We start from the raw sequence: 18,019 nt of genomic DNA, 5'->3' as shown, positions 1-18,019 counted from the left end.
CACACACACACACACACACACACACACACACACACACACACACACACTGCCCCGTCACAAATAAGTCTCATGTCATTAAAACAAGATATTTTGTTTTATTGTCATCATACTACATAACAGTAGTAGTACCGCATTCAAAATACTACTACAAATACTACAAGTAAAATTCTCCACATGTCTCCTCCTCTTCCTCCTCCTCCTCTTCCTCTTCCTCTTCCTCTTCCTCTTCCTCCTCCTCCTTCTCTTCCTCCTCCTCCTCCTCCGCCTCCTCTTCCTCTTCCCCCTCTTCCTCTTCCTCCTCCTCCTCCTCCTCTTCCTCTCTATCTGCTGATAAACTGCTGTGTGTACTTCATGTGTGTATTTTGCAGCTCAGTGTGTGTTTTTGTGTCTGATGTAAAAGTCACGTGACTCATTTCTCATCAGCTGTTCACTGTTTAACATTAAATGTTAATAATTAACGTTAACGTATAAACCAGAACATTTTAAACAGTTTAACCAGCAGAGAGCACTGCCGGCTTCATCTTCATCCACACAACGGGTCATTATGTTCGATGAACGAGTATTTTACTGGTAATTTACTGTGTTTTTGTGCTAATGATTTGAATAAATAGTGATTTAAGTTGACTTGGTCGAGTTTATCAGAATCAGATTTATTGATTTAAACATGCGACTCATAAAATAACTCTTATCAAAGATGTTTCTCTATGTTTTGATTTTATAATAAAAGCTGAATATCAGCTGACGTATTGATTATTTAAAACTTTAAGACGTTGTAATCTACGGCTGTTTAGAGCACCGGGAGGTTTACTTCCTGTACCGTTTATTCAAATAGTTAAACTCATATTACAACATTTAAATAAGTACGAATATGTTTAGTCACAGAATGTTTGTGTCGACTTTCTTTGTAATTAATCGTTTTTATTCCAACCAATCAGCTCACAGGCTCATTAACTCTTCTTCTGTGGTCGAAGGAAATAAAACCCTAAAGAGAATAAATACAAAACAAATAAACCAGCTCCTCTTTCTCTGTCTCCTCCTCCCTTTCCTCTTCCTCCTCCTCTTCCTCCTCCTCTCTCAGCCGTCACCCCTCCTCTCTCCCCATCAGTGGCGTCTCCCCCTCCACGACGCCTCTCTCTTAAGAGGTTTTCTCTGTTCTCTCGTTTCCCAGGTAAACACTCGCATGGGCCAGAGGGGGGAGGGAAGGAGGGAGGGAGGGAGGGAAGGAAGGAAGGAGGGAGGGAGGGAGGGAGGGAGGGAAGGAAGGAAGGAAGGAAGGAAGGAAGGAAGGAAGGAAGGAAGGAAGGAAGGAGGGAGGGAGGGAGGGAGGGAGGGAAGGAAGGAGGGCGTCCTCTTTACGCCTCTTCACCATTTTCCCCTCTTTTCCATCATCTTCAGATCCTTGATCCAGCAAGTCCAGACCCCAAATACATAAAGTTTAGTTTATAGTTTCATCTTTTTCTCTTATTTGAAGAAACGCATTTTTACATTTAAATGAACTCGAGACCAGATTGTAAATCTTAAAAAAACACAAAATAAACAAAATATTTGTAAAAATATTTTCTGGTTCCAGCTCCTCTAATGTGTTGTTTTCTCTCTTTTATAGCATTTAACATTTTAATATGTTGTAGTTTTTAACTGTTAGTTCAACAAAACAAGCACTTTAAAGACAATACCTTGAGATCTGGGAAATTGTAATTGATTATTTTCCACTGCATGGATTACATTTTATATGTAAAGTTATATTTTAGGGCTCTAATGACAACTTTAATCCAAGTCCTCCAATGAACATTTGACACATCCACGTGTGCAGAGAACGTTTTTATAATAAAAAGATGGAAGGAAAATATCTGGAATAGTGAAAAATAGAGTTCTTTAAATTGTTTGTTGTAAAAGAACAGCTACGGAAGCCCTGAGAGGAAAGTGAGAAACAGAAAGTCTTCTCTGAGGAGTTTTCTCTCCTGTGTTTATGACTGAAGAACAAGTGATTAAAATACATTTTTTATGAGTTTTAATTCTCCATGAACTCTAAACAGAAGTTACATATGTTGTGTGTTAACAAGTTGTTCAAATTCAAACTCACCATGAAGAAAACATGAATGCTTTGAGTTAAATGTAGACTATGAGCTGGTGGTGCGCGTCACCCTCTTGTGGCTGAATTGAGTATTACAACAACAAAGCAAACAAGATAAATAATGGAGTAATCTAGAAAAATGATCCTGGCAAAACATTGAATGGAAAACAAGATTTAGTTTTCTCACTTTCCTCTCTGTGAACAAAAGCAAAAACCAATAGATATTTAATTAAAGTAACAGATTAAAGTATTTCTTACATCTGAAACATTGGACCAGATCATTTTCTTGCTTGTTAAACAACTTTTAATCAATTATAAAATCATTTCTGTTGACTTAATTGATTAATTGTCTGATTGATTCAGCGCTACAATAGATGTATTTATTATAGAAGTTAAGTTCTCGATCATGTGATCGATCGGATCAATAACTCAGATTATCACAGCGTGAGGAGAGAAACTTGCTGGATGAGGAGCACCACGTCCTCCCCTTTAACCACTGATCTGTGGTCAGATGTTATTCATAACTCCTGTGACGTTATATCAACAAGAAGAGTTGGCTAATCTGACCGTAGACCTCTGGTTAAAGGAATAGTTTCACATTTTTACAAATACGCTCATTTGCTTTCTTTTTGAGTTGGATGAGAAGATGGAAAAAAACTCACATCTGTCATTTAAAATTATGAAGCTAGCACAGCAGCTAGTCAGCTTAGCTTAGCATAAAGACTGGAAACAGCTATCATGGCCCTGTCCAATTGTGATATATGTATAATCTGTATAGAGACACTAAGTCCCGCCCCGAATACTATGTGACCTTAGAAAGAAATATGTACGGAAGTCAAGAGACAAAAATGTATTTGATCCCGTTTGAGTTGTGTCATGAACTAGACGTATGATGTTTGTCAATTCAAAAGATATTTTTGAACAACAAGAAAGCTGCGTTTTGTCGTAAAACTGTAAGATAACGTTATATTTGTCCGTGGAACGTAGCTAAGTTAGCTTGCGAGCTAGCAAACCAAGCTAACGGCCGTGTTGGTGACGTACGTTGTTCAAAAGAAATTAAGTTCAAACTGTTGACAAACTGCAACTTTCTTGACGTGTAAAATTAATTCTTAAATTGACACAAACATTAATTAAAACAGGATCAAAAAATGATTTGTCTCTCGCCGTTGACTACCGTACATATTTTTCCCCAAATAAGGTCACATGGGGGTCACCGGAAGGGGCGGGGCTTCACCTCTCAAGAACCCAAGATATACCGTGTTAGTCTGTGAGCTTCAGAGGTGCGTTACCTTCAGACAGAGCCAGGCTAGCAGTTTCCCCCCGTTTCCATTCTTTATGCTAAGCTAAGCTAATGAGCTGTAGCGCCAAAGTTTGATAACAATCTTCTCCTCTAACTCTCGGAGGAGGGGGGGGGATGTTGAACTCTTCCTTTGATCATCACCGACGCTTTACGTCACCCTCCATGACATCACTAAACCCAGCCAATGAGAGCGCTTCCTCCTGTCGTAGCCCAAAAAGAAAAGCTCAAACGATGCACTCCGCCTCATCGCTCATCGTTTGTCTCATTCTTTAAGTAACAAACACACTCTCATGTCTTCTGGCGTTCACATTAAAACGTGTTTTGTGTTCATGATGTCGTCATTTTAACGTCTATTTGTTTTCTGCTTCTGTTCATGTGTTTGTTGTTGTTGTTGTTGTTGTTGTTTTTGTTGCTTTCTTTGCCTTCTCGCCCTCTCGCTCACACTCTTCCCCCCCACACCAGAGTTTCGTTCTCCGTCTCACGCTGGGAATCTCAACCGCTCGGCGTCTCTGAGCTGCACTGAGCGCGCTCCAGAAAACGTCTCCGTCGGCGGTAGCATCACTCAGATCCCGGGAACCCCGTTCCAGTACATACCGGACTTCTGCGTACGAGCTCTCACGGACCTGCAGTTTGTCAAGGTGAGTACCGGTCAGACAACTGAGTATTTTTTATTATTTTATCAAAGTTACAGTGAGGAACTTCTGTCAGACCCTGCTGCAGTAAAATGAGAGGTTTTCTAAAGGTCTGGCGCTCAGAAACACTACCGCTTTAGTCCACAGGGGGCGACAGAACCAACACATTATGAAAGTTCCTCATAGTAACTTTAAGTAACTAGTAATTATATCTGTCAAATAAATGTAGTGGAGTAAAAAGTACAACTTTTCCCTCATTGTTTCATTGTATTATAATATATATTGTTGGACCTGTTTTATGTCTTATAGTAGATAGTAACCCACCCACCTCGACTGGAGAGTGCTTTGAGTCAACTCCTGTTGTTTTTAAACTTGCTGCATTAATAAAATGTCTGGACTTGTCTCGTGCAAAAGCATTACAGTAATCGATTCTGGATGTTGTGAATTTAAGCATGAACGAGGATATTTACTGTTAAAAAAAGATCAAAAAGTCGGTTCTATTCTTGTCTGTTCTGTGCTCCTCAGATCACTCGTCCTCAGTACCAGAACGGTCTCCTGGCATCCCGGCTGGACAGCACTCCTCAGTCTCCAGAGGGCAGTCGCACTCGCCTGGACACGTCCGTCTCTTTGCCCCCCGTGACGCCACCGGGGACCCGAGCTCCGCTGCCGCTGGCCTCGCCTCCTGCAAAGCGCCCGCCGTCTAAAATTCAGCCGCCACCGCCGCCGCCGGCGAGCAGCCGCGCCGCTCCGCCCACCTCCACCTCCACCTGCAGACCGAGCCAGTCGCTCCCCCAAACCACGCCCCCTCCGGGCAACCACACCCCTTTTGCCCAGCCCCCTCCGTCCTCCGTGAGCCTGACGGCGTGCACCTTTAACCCTCCTCCGCCCTCCTCCGTCTCCCCGAAGCCCCAGCTGTCGCCGCCCTCCCCCGGTCCGTTAGAGACCACCACTCTGCTCAGTGAGCAGCAGAACTGTGTGGGCCCCCGCAGGCCCAGCCACACCCAGGCACACCCCCACGCCCACACCAACATCGGTCACACACACACTGAAAGCACCATATAACGTAAAACAAGCCCCTGAGGGGGAACTAAACTACCCGTGCACTCACTCACTCACTCGCACTACTTCCTGTTTGCTCGTTGTCTCCTGAACTTGCTGAGGATCAGCACCTCATGTGTATTTTGTAAACGGAGATCCTCTTCTAACCCGTCCTGCATGCCCCCCCCCCCCCCCCCCGAGATTCCACAAGATATCCATAATAGACTACAAAGATGGCCGAGGGAACGCGAGTGAGTACGAGTGGAAACGTAGACGGGGTTTTGTGTTTGTAGAGGATCAGTTCACCGGGTTTGTTCAGGTTTTTAGAGATTTCTGCCTCCAGCTCAGTGAAAGATGAACTTAACAGCAACGTGTTTCTGTGGATCATCTGCAGACCTCCAGGCTTCAAAGGAGCCTCTTTACATCCAGAATAACTGGGACATCGTTTCGGGAAAGACTCAATCAAAAAGCATTTCCTCTAAGAAATCAGCATTAATATGTCCAAGCTGTTTGTTTTGACCTGCGTACTTATTTGGTCAGAATTGTTCCTTTTCTTACTTAAGTTCATGTCTGATCTCCGGGTCTGCGTGTATCAGAGTAGCTCTTATTACTGCGTAAGTGCCTGAAAACATGGACGCCGTCGTTCAATATCAATAAACCAACAAATACGTCCAAAAAGCCACAAAAACTACATTAAGCTGCTTTTCATTTCAGAGGCAGGAATCTCAAAAGCTCCGTTCATAAAACTATTTGCCAGTTTGTTTGTTTTTCTGTGATTTATGTGAACTGAACCTTTACGTCATCGCCGGTGTGACAAAAACAGAAAACTCACGTTTCCAGATCAGTGCTGGAGAAGATCTTCTTATTTATTTATTTACTTTTCCAAAGAGTGAAACTTCCAAAAACTATAAAGTTTATTTTCAAAAAGTAGGATTTTATTTACGGAGCGGCAGTTTGTTTAAGTGTTCTTTGGAGGCGAGGCGACTTTCATTGAGGCAGTTTTCTAGATTCTTGGATTTATTTGACCGACTTCGAGGCGTCCATCGGTTTCTGTTGGTTTCTGTTGAGCTTGAAACTCACCGAGACTCTTGAAACGTCTCCACTGTTTATTTATGTCAAAGTTAGAGTATTACAGTTACATACTCCACAAAGAAACGGCACACAAAGACTTTATTTAACAACTCCAGCAGCTTTCTATGAAGCCTGCATATGACTTTCTGTCTCTCTCTTTAGTTTAACTCCTAACATTAAATGAATAACAGCAACACGCACTCTGATTGGCACGCAGTTATTTCAAATTAATTATAATTAATTATATTTAAATATAAGCAAACACAAAATGTAAACTGTTCATCTTTAAGTGGGACACAAATAAATTGTGAGATTTAATATAATGTGCACGCTTAAAACTACATTTAATAACAAAAACTACACATTTTAACAAATATCTTTTTAATTAATTCTTGTTCCATTTTGAGACAGAATATGGGAATAGAACCATTAATATGTAAATTTAATCTTTTTTAAAAATTATTATTTTAGGCTATTAATGCACAATGGATTAGTCATATATTTATTAACAAACTATAATTCAAGTGCTAATTGTTTTTTACACACAAACAGAAATGAGTTGAAACCAATGGCGTCCTGACAAGTAGAAATAAATTCATGTGATGGAAAATAATCCTCAATAATCTGAGTTACGCGCGAGTACGAAACACCCGGCTCCTTTAAGTTGATGTTGGTGACGTGAAGGTGTCTTCAGGCCTGCCTCTTGACCAATAAGACAATATATGTTTCAAATGATTTAATTTCTAAGAGTGATGCTATTATGAGTATTTATTTTCTGTTATATTAAATTATATATATAGAGAGAGAGAGATATTTAATTAGTTGTTTTATATTTTAGAGGTTTATTTATGCTTTGCCTTCGTTGGTTCTTGAAGCTGAAGGACAAGCTGCAGACTTCAGACTCTGAATGTTCCTCTCTGTGAACACCAGCTCCGTCCTGAAGCTGCATCTTCAGTTTAAACACTGTGTTCACGGCTGATGATGTCAAAGACTCTGGGCTGTCTATTTATTTGTTGTATGTTTGAACACACAGACGTGGGTTCACTTTGACATGAAGATCACATAACGAGTAGTTTAACGCTCAGTGTTTTTAGTAGCAAATCCAGATTTCTACATATTTTGTGCACATGACTCTAATCACAGAGACTGAGATAATAACTGATATTAAAACAATATTATGGAGCCATGGGAACGGATAATATTCAGAGAGAAAGACTGGAATATTCTCTGAGAATATTAAGTCAAAGATTTAGTTTTCTTGTGACAGGAACCTCATCGATCCACCTCGTGTTTTATGCAGTTGTTGGGATTTAGTGAATTTCAGGTTTTTTTTCATACTTTTCTTTTAAATTTACCTCAAAAACGTTTTGAATATCCGAGACTTTTCATGCAAATTTGTGATTTTTAAATTTGCATTTTTTTCTCTAAATATTAACCCTTTTCCCCGGCTCCCTGATTTATTTATGTATTACCTACAATGGTAATAAGCCGTCGTAGATAAAATACTTATTCCACACTTATATCTGTCCGTTAAAGTTACAACCTCATAGAAGTTGTGTTGGTGCTTGTGATTTGCCAGCGACACCCTTTCATCATTGACTGAGCAGATATTTATTTAAATCAGCCAGGACACTGTTAGCTTAGCTTAGCTTAGCTTAAAGACTGGAAACAGCTAGCATGGCTCTCTCCAGAGTTCAAACCTGTGACTTAATATTTAATGGACAGATGTGAGAGTGGAATTCTTCTCAACTCTCAGCAAGAAAGCGTATCTTTAACTTGTGTTTCACACGTGTGTGTGTTAACCTTTGAGCTCACAGTTAAGCCCGAGGTTAAGGATTGACTCGTGAATACTGGAAACACTCGCAGCACAACGACTTGATGAGATTTAATGGACAACAAACATTCCACTGCATGTCTTCACACGAGTGGTGTTAACCCTGTCGGGGCTAAAAAAAAAACTCACGTTGGCTTCCTGTAACTGGACAATTGTGTGTGTGTGTGTGTGTGTGTGTGTCTGAATGGCACTCAAAACCAATGTGAAGTAGATTTGATTGTGTCTGTAAATGAAGCTATTCGACCCGTGTTCAGAGCAGACGAGGGTTGGAGGACGTTCGGTTGTGTTCCGGTGGAGATGAAGAGAGATTTAGATGAAGACGACTGCAGCAGCTCAGATGTTGAAGCTGCTAGCTTGTAATCTACATATTTATTTATTTTTCCCACATATGCAGTGACACTGAAACAATTTGTGACTGTGAAGATAAATTATTTTGTTGATGATATAGTGATTTATTTAAAGAAATGACTGTTGTATAAGCTAGCACTGGTTTGAACACTTTAAACATGTGAGTCACGTAGCTTAGGTATGAAACATGAATATTCAAAAGCATTTGAGGTAATTTAAAGGTACAAAGGAGGTTTATGTTTTAAACCCAGAAAAAATATGTCGCCATTGAATGTTTTTGCAAACCACCGAATATGATGAATGTCCAGAATAATATAATCTGAACAGAAATCCGTTTCACATCAGCCACGCTGGTAAAAAACGCACAATGCTGTTGTGAGTTGAGAGGAAATGAAAAATGTATTTCTAATCCTTTTAGATCACATTCCCGGGTGTATTGTTCCCCTGTTTAACAATATATGCAATGTATTTATTTGTATTTTTTATATCAAAATCCAATCATCTTTTCTTCCCCAAAAAAACTAAATATAAATAATTGTGCTTGTACCAAACAACTACAACCAATAACACCCATAACGTGGTCGTCTCCGGATACGACGGTCTGAAAAATGTTTTGTGTTTAAACAATAATCCACCAACTTAATGAAATAACTGAAACAGTACTACAGCAAATATACAACAACAGAATATCTCACATAATGTTATGTAATATGCAATGTTATGTAATAAGCAATGTTGCGTATAACAACGTTTAGTAAAAGTAAACTTTTGGTTTCACACGAGACATTAACATCGGTCTCCTGGGTGAAAGTCCCGGGTTTGTTTCTTATAATCATTTTCATACCACGTAACTTTCAATAACGGTAATAACGTATCCGCGGTTTGCAGAAACGTACAATGGCAGCATCTTTACTGGCGACTGGGCTGTTTCTTACCTTGAGGTCTTAAAGATTTCAACATCTAGTTTCCAGACCTTTTGTTACTTGTTGTGCTCAGTTGTACCCCGGTGGTCCCCCTACCAGGTGAATCCGGCAATATAGAAGATCGGCACTCTGTGAAAACCGTAGTTATAATTCAGCAGGACCTTCCAGTTCACTGACCTTAGAGGAGAAACCTGCTCAATAAATAGAAATATAGAGTCGACATAGCCTTAAGAGAAGTTAGACCTGCCTGCTGGTTCATAGGTCTCATGTAGCAATAGGTCTCATACTGGTTTCCAGTGAAGCCACTGGTTGGCTGTGTGATACCAGTTTGTGCACTGGGAAATGTGCAAACAATTGTTCTACTTATTAATGTTGTATTTATTGTAAACGTTGTATTTATTGTTCTTTTTTGGGGGGGTTATAGGCACCTGAGGGTGTGGTTCTGTGAAACGGGCTTCCAGCTGTGAAACACAGCTTTAAACACTGTGTTCAGCTCCCTGACTGCTGTGTGTGTGTGATGTTACTGTAAATACTACTGTACATGAAGAGATGGACATTGAAAAAATAACTGAAAGAGATGTTGAAAATAGCTCTATTTATAATGAGAGATGTTATTTCATTTACTTCCATTGTTTTGTTAGGCATTAAATAGCAATAAACGTTGCACAGAGTTGACCTCAAACAATCATTTACTCATATATCTTTCTTGTCGTTAGACGTGATAACCAAAGCTTTCATTTCTTTCAGCCTCCTGTAGCTCCCTCTGTGCCTCCTCTCCTCCCACGCTTCCTTTTCACTTTTCCTCATCCCTTTTTCTCCCTGCCTCTTATCTCCACTCCTCTCCCGCCGTTTAATAATATTGAAATTCCTGCAGCTTTGACTGCCGGTCTGAATCTGCTAAGCCGTTTTTAATGTTCAGACCTTTCTCTTTTTTCTCTGTCATGGGACTCGAGCGGGGCTTATCAGCAACTCCTGTCGTGTTGTTTTTAGCCCTGCAGCGGTGTGATGATTAGACCTGTACGAAGGTTAAAGAGTTTCTGGCGCAGGCTTCTCAGCCCAGTGAGCTTTTTCCACACGATGTATCATTCACACGTGGATTGTTTTGAGTCGTTTCGGGTTTCATGCATGTGGAGCGATGCAGAAAGAGTGAAGGGCCCCACATGTTTTTTGCATGTTGTTATTTGCACGCAGAGTTCGGGCCGTGTTTTTTAAGAGTTGCAGTGCAGACATGAGATAATTCAAGCCTCTGAAAAACACAAATATTTAACTATCTATAACTATTATACAGAGGTAAAGTTATCTTCCCTTTTCATTTCCCCAGAGTACGTAAAGCAGATACCTGTTTGGCATGTTTTAATATTCAGACAAGGCTGTGTGTTTGACTTGGGTGTGAGTTTTTTATTTATTGCAATGACTGAGCAAAGATGGAGGAGCACTTCCAAACATGGATAGTGGAACTTAAAAGCAATGTGTACATACTGTTTTATAAGTAGCCCACTGTAAGGCATTCGAAGAAAATCTATGAGGTTATTAATAAACCTGAGATATATTTCTCTACAGAAAATCTGTCTCTTGTTTGATTCAAGGTTTCTTTGGATTGCTGGATTTTCTTTTTTGCCTGCAGGATTTGTTCATTTCACGCTAACTGATGTGAGAGATGTTTACAGGACATGTGGGAGGATCCTCAAATTCTGTTATCAAAAGGAAGCCGGCTATTATATTCATGTCATTACCAATCCTGCACTTCTTCTCCCACACTGACTGCACAGATTGTGTTAAAGGACAGCTCACTTTAAAGGATACATTCTCATATTTTGTCTGTCTTGAAACAATACTCACAAGCACATTGAAGGAGTCCACAAAAAGTGGATTAACTCAAAATAATTTTGTGAAAAACTTTCGCTACCTAACTGCCATGTGATTGCAGACCTTTGAGAGTCCAAAATGAAGGAAGTGATCATAGCTTCTTAGCTGTGTTGTCCCATTTAGCCTTCTTTGTCACAGTATAACCCAAGAGACATACATTTGACAGTTCAGGAGTTGTTGGTATTACATCTCTTTAAGTATACTGAACTTATTGTCCCGTTAGCGACCTATCAACCTGACAGAATTAGTAAAACTAGAGCATTTTATTCCGGGCTAATAACTAGAATAATCTACAACAAAATGCCAGGATAGCATGTAGCACAGAAAAGAAAGAAACATGTTAAAAAAACATGTTCAACGCTAGCTAGCGGGTTAGCCGTGATCTTGCTAGCCAAAGTAGCTAATCGACTAGCGTAGCATTTTATCCCGGGGCCAACAACTCTTCATTCAATAGAATAATCTACAACACTAAGAACAAAATGCCAGAATAGTAAAGCAGCACAGAAAATAAAAAATAAGGAATTAACATGTTTGAATATGTTCGACGCTTGCTAGCTTGTTAGCCGTTATCATGCTAGCTCATCAACTAGCGTAGCTGCCAGGCCTTTATAAGTGGGTGTATTCCAAAGTAACTGTTTCCACACAGTAATGTTTCCTGGCTGACCTGATATACAGATAGAAACATAAACAGGAACTTTAATACAGAAAAAGACTTGACTTATGAATTGTTGAAGCTTTTTATTAGTTTTAGTTTAACTTATTGTACACAAGGTTGACTAATTATGGTGAATTTTATTCAATTTCATATGCCTTTATTTCTTTATAGTGTCACTTTACCTTCATATACTTTCACATACATATCTTTATTTAAATATATATATGTATATAGCCTTTTTATTACTTGTCATTGGGCATACATTCACTACATTTCTTTACATTCAGTTTATTCACTTAACACACTAATGTATTTTATTTTATTTAATCCCTATATTTTAACTTCTGCAACATTTTGTGTCTTAGATTCTAATTTGTACGACTGTTTCTTTGTAAATGTAGTTCATAAGACAATAAATAACTTAAAGCGTGATGCAGATAAGTACTTGTTTTAAGTCAGACAGAAACAAGTCAGAACCAATCCTTGTATGTAAATGTGAAGTGTGATTAAATTAGCATTGATTCAATGAATGTGTATTGAGTCTACCAGAGGCCCAGAGTGATGAATGACTTGTTCATATGAAATCTAACAAAGAAGGGCGGTCGCTCCTCTTGTTTCCTCATTTGTTATTGGCCATTGACGAACACTGACTGTAATTAGCTGTTTTAGAGAAGAGGCGGGGCAGTAAAAAAAAAAAACCCCAAAACATTCAGAATCAAGCCCCAACATGAAGAGAAATCTCAGCGCTCCGCCTCAAAACGAATAGAACCAAAATGGCCGCCATGGCAGCTCAGTTGTTGTGTTCATTTTCACTTATATATATCTATATATATATATAGACACCTTTATTTAAATATATATATATAGCCTTTGTATTACTTCTCATTGGTCATACATTCACTACATTTCTTTACATTCACTTTATTCACAGCTGTATTTTATTTTATTTAATCCCCATCATTTTGTGTTTTACGTTCTAATTTGTACGACCCAAAATGGCCGTCACAGCAGCTCAGTTGCCGCGTCCGTTTGGCTAGCGCAGCCCCCCTCAGTGGGCGGGGCCGCTGTGGAGTCACATGATCCGCGCGCAGAGCCAGGCCGACCAATTCCAATATGGTGGCCAGCTTGGCAGGTCTACGGTTGCTGTTGATGATATTGTTGTTCTGCGGGATCAGGTACGGCGACTGCGGCCGGGAAGCCCCGCCGGTCCTGGGGCTGCGACTGGAAGCTCCGACCGGTCTGGTGTGTATGAAGGATCGGATCATCTCGGCGCCAGAGGGAGCCACGTTCGAGCTCCGTCTCTTCGGCACCGAGCTGAATGGAAGCTGGCCGTCGGTGGCATTCGCGGGGGCATCCGGCGGAGCGGCCGGGGCGGCTGTCGGGGACGCGCCCGACCCGTGCGTGCGTGAGCACAACCGTCAGCGGTCCTGTTTCCAGGTGACGCGCGGATTCACACCGGATGAGACGTACAGCGGGCTGATAACGGTGGAGGTATAACAACACTAACAGCACGTGCGATATAAATACAGTGAGATATAAATACACTGTGCGATATAGATACACTGTGCGATATAAATACACTGCGATATAGATACACTGTGCGATATAAATACACTGTGCGATATAAATACACTGCGATATAGATACACTGTGCGATATAAATACACTGTGCGATATAAATACACTGTGCGATATAGATACACTGTGCGATATAAATACACTGTGCGATATAGATACACTGTGCGATATAGATACACTGTGCGATATAAATACACTGCGATATAAATACACTGTGCGATATAAATACACTGCGATATAGATACACTGTGCGATATAGATACACTGCGATATAGATACACTGTGCGATATAAATACACTGTGCGATATAAATACACTGTGCGATATAGATACACTGTGCGATATAGATACACTGCGATATAGATACACTGTGCGATATAGATACACTGTGCGATATAGATACACTGTGCGATATAAATACACTGTGCGATATAAATACACGGTGCAATACTACAACTATTCTGTCTGTATACATAGTATATTAGTTATTTTTTTGTTATTTAATATTCTTTCCTGTTTTATTACTTATTTACTTATTTATAATACTTGTTTTTTTACTGTCTCTTGTTTGCACTATACTGTGTGTATATGTATATATATTTACTCCACTATGCAGCTGTAATCCTGTATATTTCCCCACTGCGGGACAATTTGTTTTCATGTATTGGTTTATTTGATAAGAGACGGTGCACATTAATACAAACATTGTTGTAAATGCTCCAGAGTTAAAGCCAAGAGGCAGATGTTACAAAGTAAACCAATACAAACAGAAGATCATTTACAAAGTTATGCAATGTTGAGCCTTTACAAAGCGTGCAGAAACATGAAAGAAGTGAGAATATTAATATAAATAGTATCATCATTCAGGAGACTCTTATACTGAAGACATGCCGGTAGATGAGGGTCGACTGATCTGATCTGGTCTGATCTGATCTTAGGTCCGGCGGAGCGTCTCTGCTGGAGAGAACGCAGCTAGCGGCGAGCAGCAGACGTACCACCACCTGTGCGTGCTGAGCGGGGGGAAATGGGCATCCGCGGGGATCCCGGACCGGCTGCGGATCAACACCGACACGGGTCTGCCGGCGGACTACATTCCACCGTGGGCTCTGGCCGTGCTGGTCGTGGTGCTGCTGCCGGTCTGCGCACTGCTGAGGACCGTGAACCTGAGCCTGCTGTGGCTGGACCCCGTGGAGCTCTATGTCCTCCACAGCTGCGGGTCCGAGGAGGAGAAGCGGGCCGCCAAGCGCCTGGAGCCCATCCGGAGGAGGGGCAACTTCCTGGTGAGTTTCTGAGGAGTACTCGGGTTATACAGTGTATAAATACTCTGTTGCAAGTAGAAGTCCTGCATTCTAAAGTCTTACTAAAGTAGCATCAACAAGTACTTGAAGTACCAAAAGTAAAAGTACTAATTATGCAGAATGGCTCATCTCAGATTCATACATTTCATATTATTATATTATAATTATGTGTTCACCACTTTAATGTTGCAGCTGGTAACGGTGGAGCTCTTTTATTTACACTGCTGTTATGAAGCTATTATATATATTTTATTTGTAAATATGTTGTATTAATAATCTGAATCTGTAAAGAAACCATTTCAAATAAATGTAGTGGAGTGAAGAGTATAAGATGTAGAAGTATGAAGTAGCATAAACTGAAATTGCTCCTGTAAAATACAACTTAAGTACCTCACTTGAGTACTTGTGCTTCATGCAGAGAATGAGATGAACCAGCTGTTCCTAAATGTTCTTAAATGTCTTTTTGTCAGACGTGCTCTCTGCTGTTCCTGACCGCCGTGGGACACTCGGCCCTCGGCGTCCTCCTCTACCGTGCGCTGGGCACCATCGTCTCCGCCGTCTTCACCAGCGGCTTCCTCGTCTTCTTCGTGGCCGAGCTGGCTCCTCACGTCCTGTGCTCCGGGTACGGCTTCCAGCTGGCGCCGGGACTCACCTGGCTGGCCCAGGTGTGTCTGGTGCTCACCTGCCCGCTGTCCTGCCCTCTGGGGCTTTTCCTGGACCTGGCGCTGAGGAGGGACATCAGCACCTGTGGTATAAGGGAGCGGGCCATGGAGATGATCCGCACGAGCGTCAACGACCCGTACAGGTAAGAAGAGACCAGGACGGAGACCCGGAGGTGTGTTTGAAGAAGCGCTGTGTCGGCTCATCCTTGCCGTGTTTCCTGTCCCAGTGAGTTTGTGAAGGAGGAGTTCAGCCGCGGGATGCTGCGCAGTAAGACGGTGGAGGACATCCTGACCCCCCTGAAGGACTGTTTCATGCTGCCCAGCTCCGTGGTCCTGGACTTCTCCACCATGTCTGAGATCATGCAGAGCGGATACACCCGGGTGCCCATCTATGAGGAGGAGAGGTGAACATGGGAACACGGCTCTGCCCGAGAGTTTATCCAACCAGAAGTTATAGATTAGTGATGAAAACAGTCAAAACAGGGCAGAGTTATTGTACTCACAATCAGAGAGGTGTGGTAGCATTTTAGGGTTATTGTAGGTTAAACAAATAGCTGGGGGATGGGGCGGAATATTCTGAAGAAAAAAAATCACAATTTCCAAGATTAAAGTCGTAAATTTACGAGAAAAAAACAAAAATATTCTCTCAGAACAAAGGTGTAAATTTACAAAAATATATATTCTATGAAATTAAAGTTGTAAATTTATGAGAAAAAAACAAAAATATATTTTTAAATTGAAGTTGTAAATTTACAAGAGAAAAACTGAATATTCTCTGAGATTATAGATGTAAATTTACAAGAAAAAACAAGAATATTTTCGAAAATTAAAGCTGTAAATTTTTGAGAAGAAACAAGAATATTCTCTGAGATTAAAGAGTCATAAATTAACCGCCGTCTGAATTTCGTTGCACCTAAAGTAATGTTCTTACGGTAAGAATGTAAGTAATGTGAAGGTCCTGAAAGATACATATACGTGTTTTCTTTTATGTTCTTTCTGTTTTATGAACATAAATAAATATTGATATAATTAGACTAATATATGTCAATTCTTACACTTCTTTAGTCTTAGTTATATAAAAGAACAACAGAAGTGAAATGTATGAGAAATAAATAAAAAGGTTTTATTATTATAATAAAATAGATTCAAGTTCTGGTTCTTTCTCCTAACTGCAGCAGAAACACACAGCAGTTCAATGTTTAAACTTTTTATAATGACAGAAAGAACCTGTTATTGTTTAAACCTTCTTTACTCAGATTTCACTCAGTGATGTTGGTTTAGTGACCCATGATCACACACACACACACACACACACCCATCAACACATGTGTTTGATGTTCCAGGTCCAACATCGTGGAAATCCTGTATGTGAAGGACTTGGCTCTGGTGGACCCGGACGACTCCACCCCCATGACGACCATCACCAAGTTCTACAACCACCCACTGCACTACGTGTTCAACGACACCAAGCTGGACGCCATGCTGGAGGAGTTCAAGAAAGGTGCAACACACCTTTGTTTTAATGTTTTCTACGTTTTATTTTGATTTATTTTGAGTATGTGCAGGACGTGAAGCACTAGGAAGCATTGAATTCTGTCTTAGACGGTATAAAAAGTCTTCACTTTTAAGCTTCTCTTTTATTGGCTACCTATCCAGTCGTGTCAGATCTGATTCTGTCACCCCACCCCCACCCCTTCAAAATAAAAGCACCAGAAAGTATCTGTATCTTAAGAGTTAAGATACTTTCTGGTGCTTTTATTTTAAAGGGGCTGAGGCGTGTTTTACGAAATAGAAGCCCAACGACTTTCACTGTATGTCAACAGGCAACTAGCGATGGACCTAGTTTTTCAAAATAAAAGCCCCAGAATTTAACTCTGTCTTAACAGGCAGCTCAGTTCAAGCCTCACGTTTAAGCTTCCTTTTATTGGCTTACAATACAGTCCTGTCAGATCTGATTCTGCCCCCCCCCCCATCTCCCAGCTCCCATCCCTTTCAAAATAAAAGCCCCAGAAAGTACCTGTATCTTAACAGGAAGCTAAGATTGAGGCTTTTTTAACAAAATAAAAGTGAGTTTTGACTCCCAGGAGGAATGCAAGTATCTTTGCCTCGTGTCCCTTCAACTTCACATTGAAGAGTTGACACGGATTGAAAAGCTCTGATTCAGAGTAACGATTAAAAACAATCCTCTGTTCAAGTAAAAATGAGTCTTTTTGTAATTTTGGTGACCCTGCCGTTTACTGATTTACTGAAGGAGTCGTCTCTGTGACTTTTCCTCTCAGGTAACTCTCACATGGCCATCGTCCAGAAGGTGAACAACGAGGGGGAGGGGGATCCGTTCTACGAGGTGCTGGGATTGGTCACCTTAGAGGACGTCATCGAGGAGATTATCAAGTCAGAGATCCTGGATGAGTCTGATGGCTACCGTAAGTTTGTTTGTTGTAAATGTGTTCATTCATTTAGTGTCTGCTGATGTCTTTTATTAAAAGTTTCCGTCTCCTCCTGCAGTGGACAGGAAGGTGAAGCGTCCTCTCGCTCCGCTGGAGATTCCTCTGGAGCCTCGCAGCGTCCACGAGGAGTTTTCTATCTTCAAGCCCCCTGAAGGAGAACCCAAGATCAGGACGTCACCACAGCTCCTCCTGGCTACACATCGCTTCCTGTCCAGAGGTGAGGTTTTACCTGCACACCTGTATGTTCACTAAGCTGCATTCTCTCTAGTGTCCACCAGGGGGCGACTCCTCTGGTT

General features: G+C 40.9%; 2 protein-coding genes across 4 annotated transcripts in view; both read left to right on the top strand.

Moving 5' to 3' along the window:
• Positions 1-10,776, top strand: part of LOC116398670 (metal transporter CNNM4) — a 19,098-nt gene extending 8,322 nt beyond the window's left edge. The window contains exons 6-8 of one of the 3 annotated variants that reach the window (XM_031875170.1): positions 1,079-1,168; positions 3,834-4,009; positions 4,529-10,776. In XM_031875170.1, the coding sequence (XP_031731030.1) occupies positions 1,079-1,168; positions 3,834-4,009; positions 4,529-5,065 (803 nt within the window). In that variant the 3' untranslated portion in view covers positions 5,066-10,776. Of the gene's footprint in view, positions 1-368; positions 1,059-1,078; positions 1,169-3,833; positions 4,010-4,528 lie in introns of those variants that run through there. The other 2 variants (XM_031875171.1, XM_031875173.1) reach the window with 2 other exon arrangements.
• Positions 10,777-12,830: 2,054 nt separating this feature from the next.
• Positions 12,831-18,013, top strand: cnnm3 (cyclin and CBS domain divalent metal cation transport mediator 3). The gene is made up of 7 exons (XM_031875202.1): positions 12,831-13,229; positions 14,255-14,596; positions 15,085-15,419; positions 15,504-15,680; positions 16,620-16,777; positions 17,556-17,699; positions 17,782-18,013. Exons 1-7 carry the CDS (start codon positions 12,852-12,854, stop codon positions 17,973-17,975), a joined length of 1,728 nt encoding a protein of 575 aa, XP_031731062.1. The 5' UTR covers positions 12,831-12,851; the 3' UTR covers positions 17,976-18,013.
• The last annotated feature ends 6 nt before the right edge of the window (positions 18,014-18,019 follow it).

The sequence above is a fragment of the Anarrhichthys ocellatus genome, unplaced genomic scaffold (assembly GCF_004355925.1).
Source record: "Anarrhichthys ocellatus isolate YVR2014 unplaced genomic scaffold, GSC_Weel_1.0 scaffold87, whole genome shotgun sequence".
NCBI lineage: Eukaryota > Metazoa > Chordata > Actinopteri > Perciformes > Anarhichadidae > Anarrhichthys > Anarrhichthys ocellatus.
This window is presented reverse-complemented; position numbering and strand designations above follow the sequence as displayed.

Excerpts from the sequence above, each read along its gene's own strand:
- cnnm3 (XM_031875202.1), top strand. The coding sequence starts at position 12,852 with ATGGTGGCCAGCTTGGCAGGTCTACGGTTGCTGTTGATGATATTGTTG. Across the intron at positions 14,597-15,084 it reads GGAGGAGGGGCAACTTCCTG|ACGTGCTCTCTGCTGTTCCT; the intron begins GTGAGTTTCTGA and ends TCTTTTTGTCAG. Across the intron at positions 15,420-15,503 it reads AGCGTCAACGACCCGTACAG|TGAGTTTGTGAAGGAGGAGT; the intron begins GTAAGAAGAGAC and ends TTCCTGTCCCAG.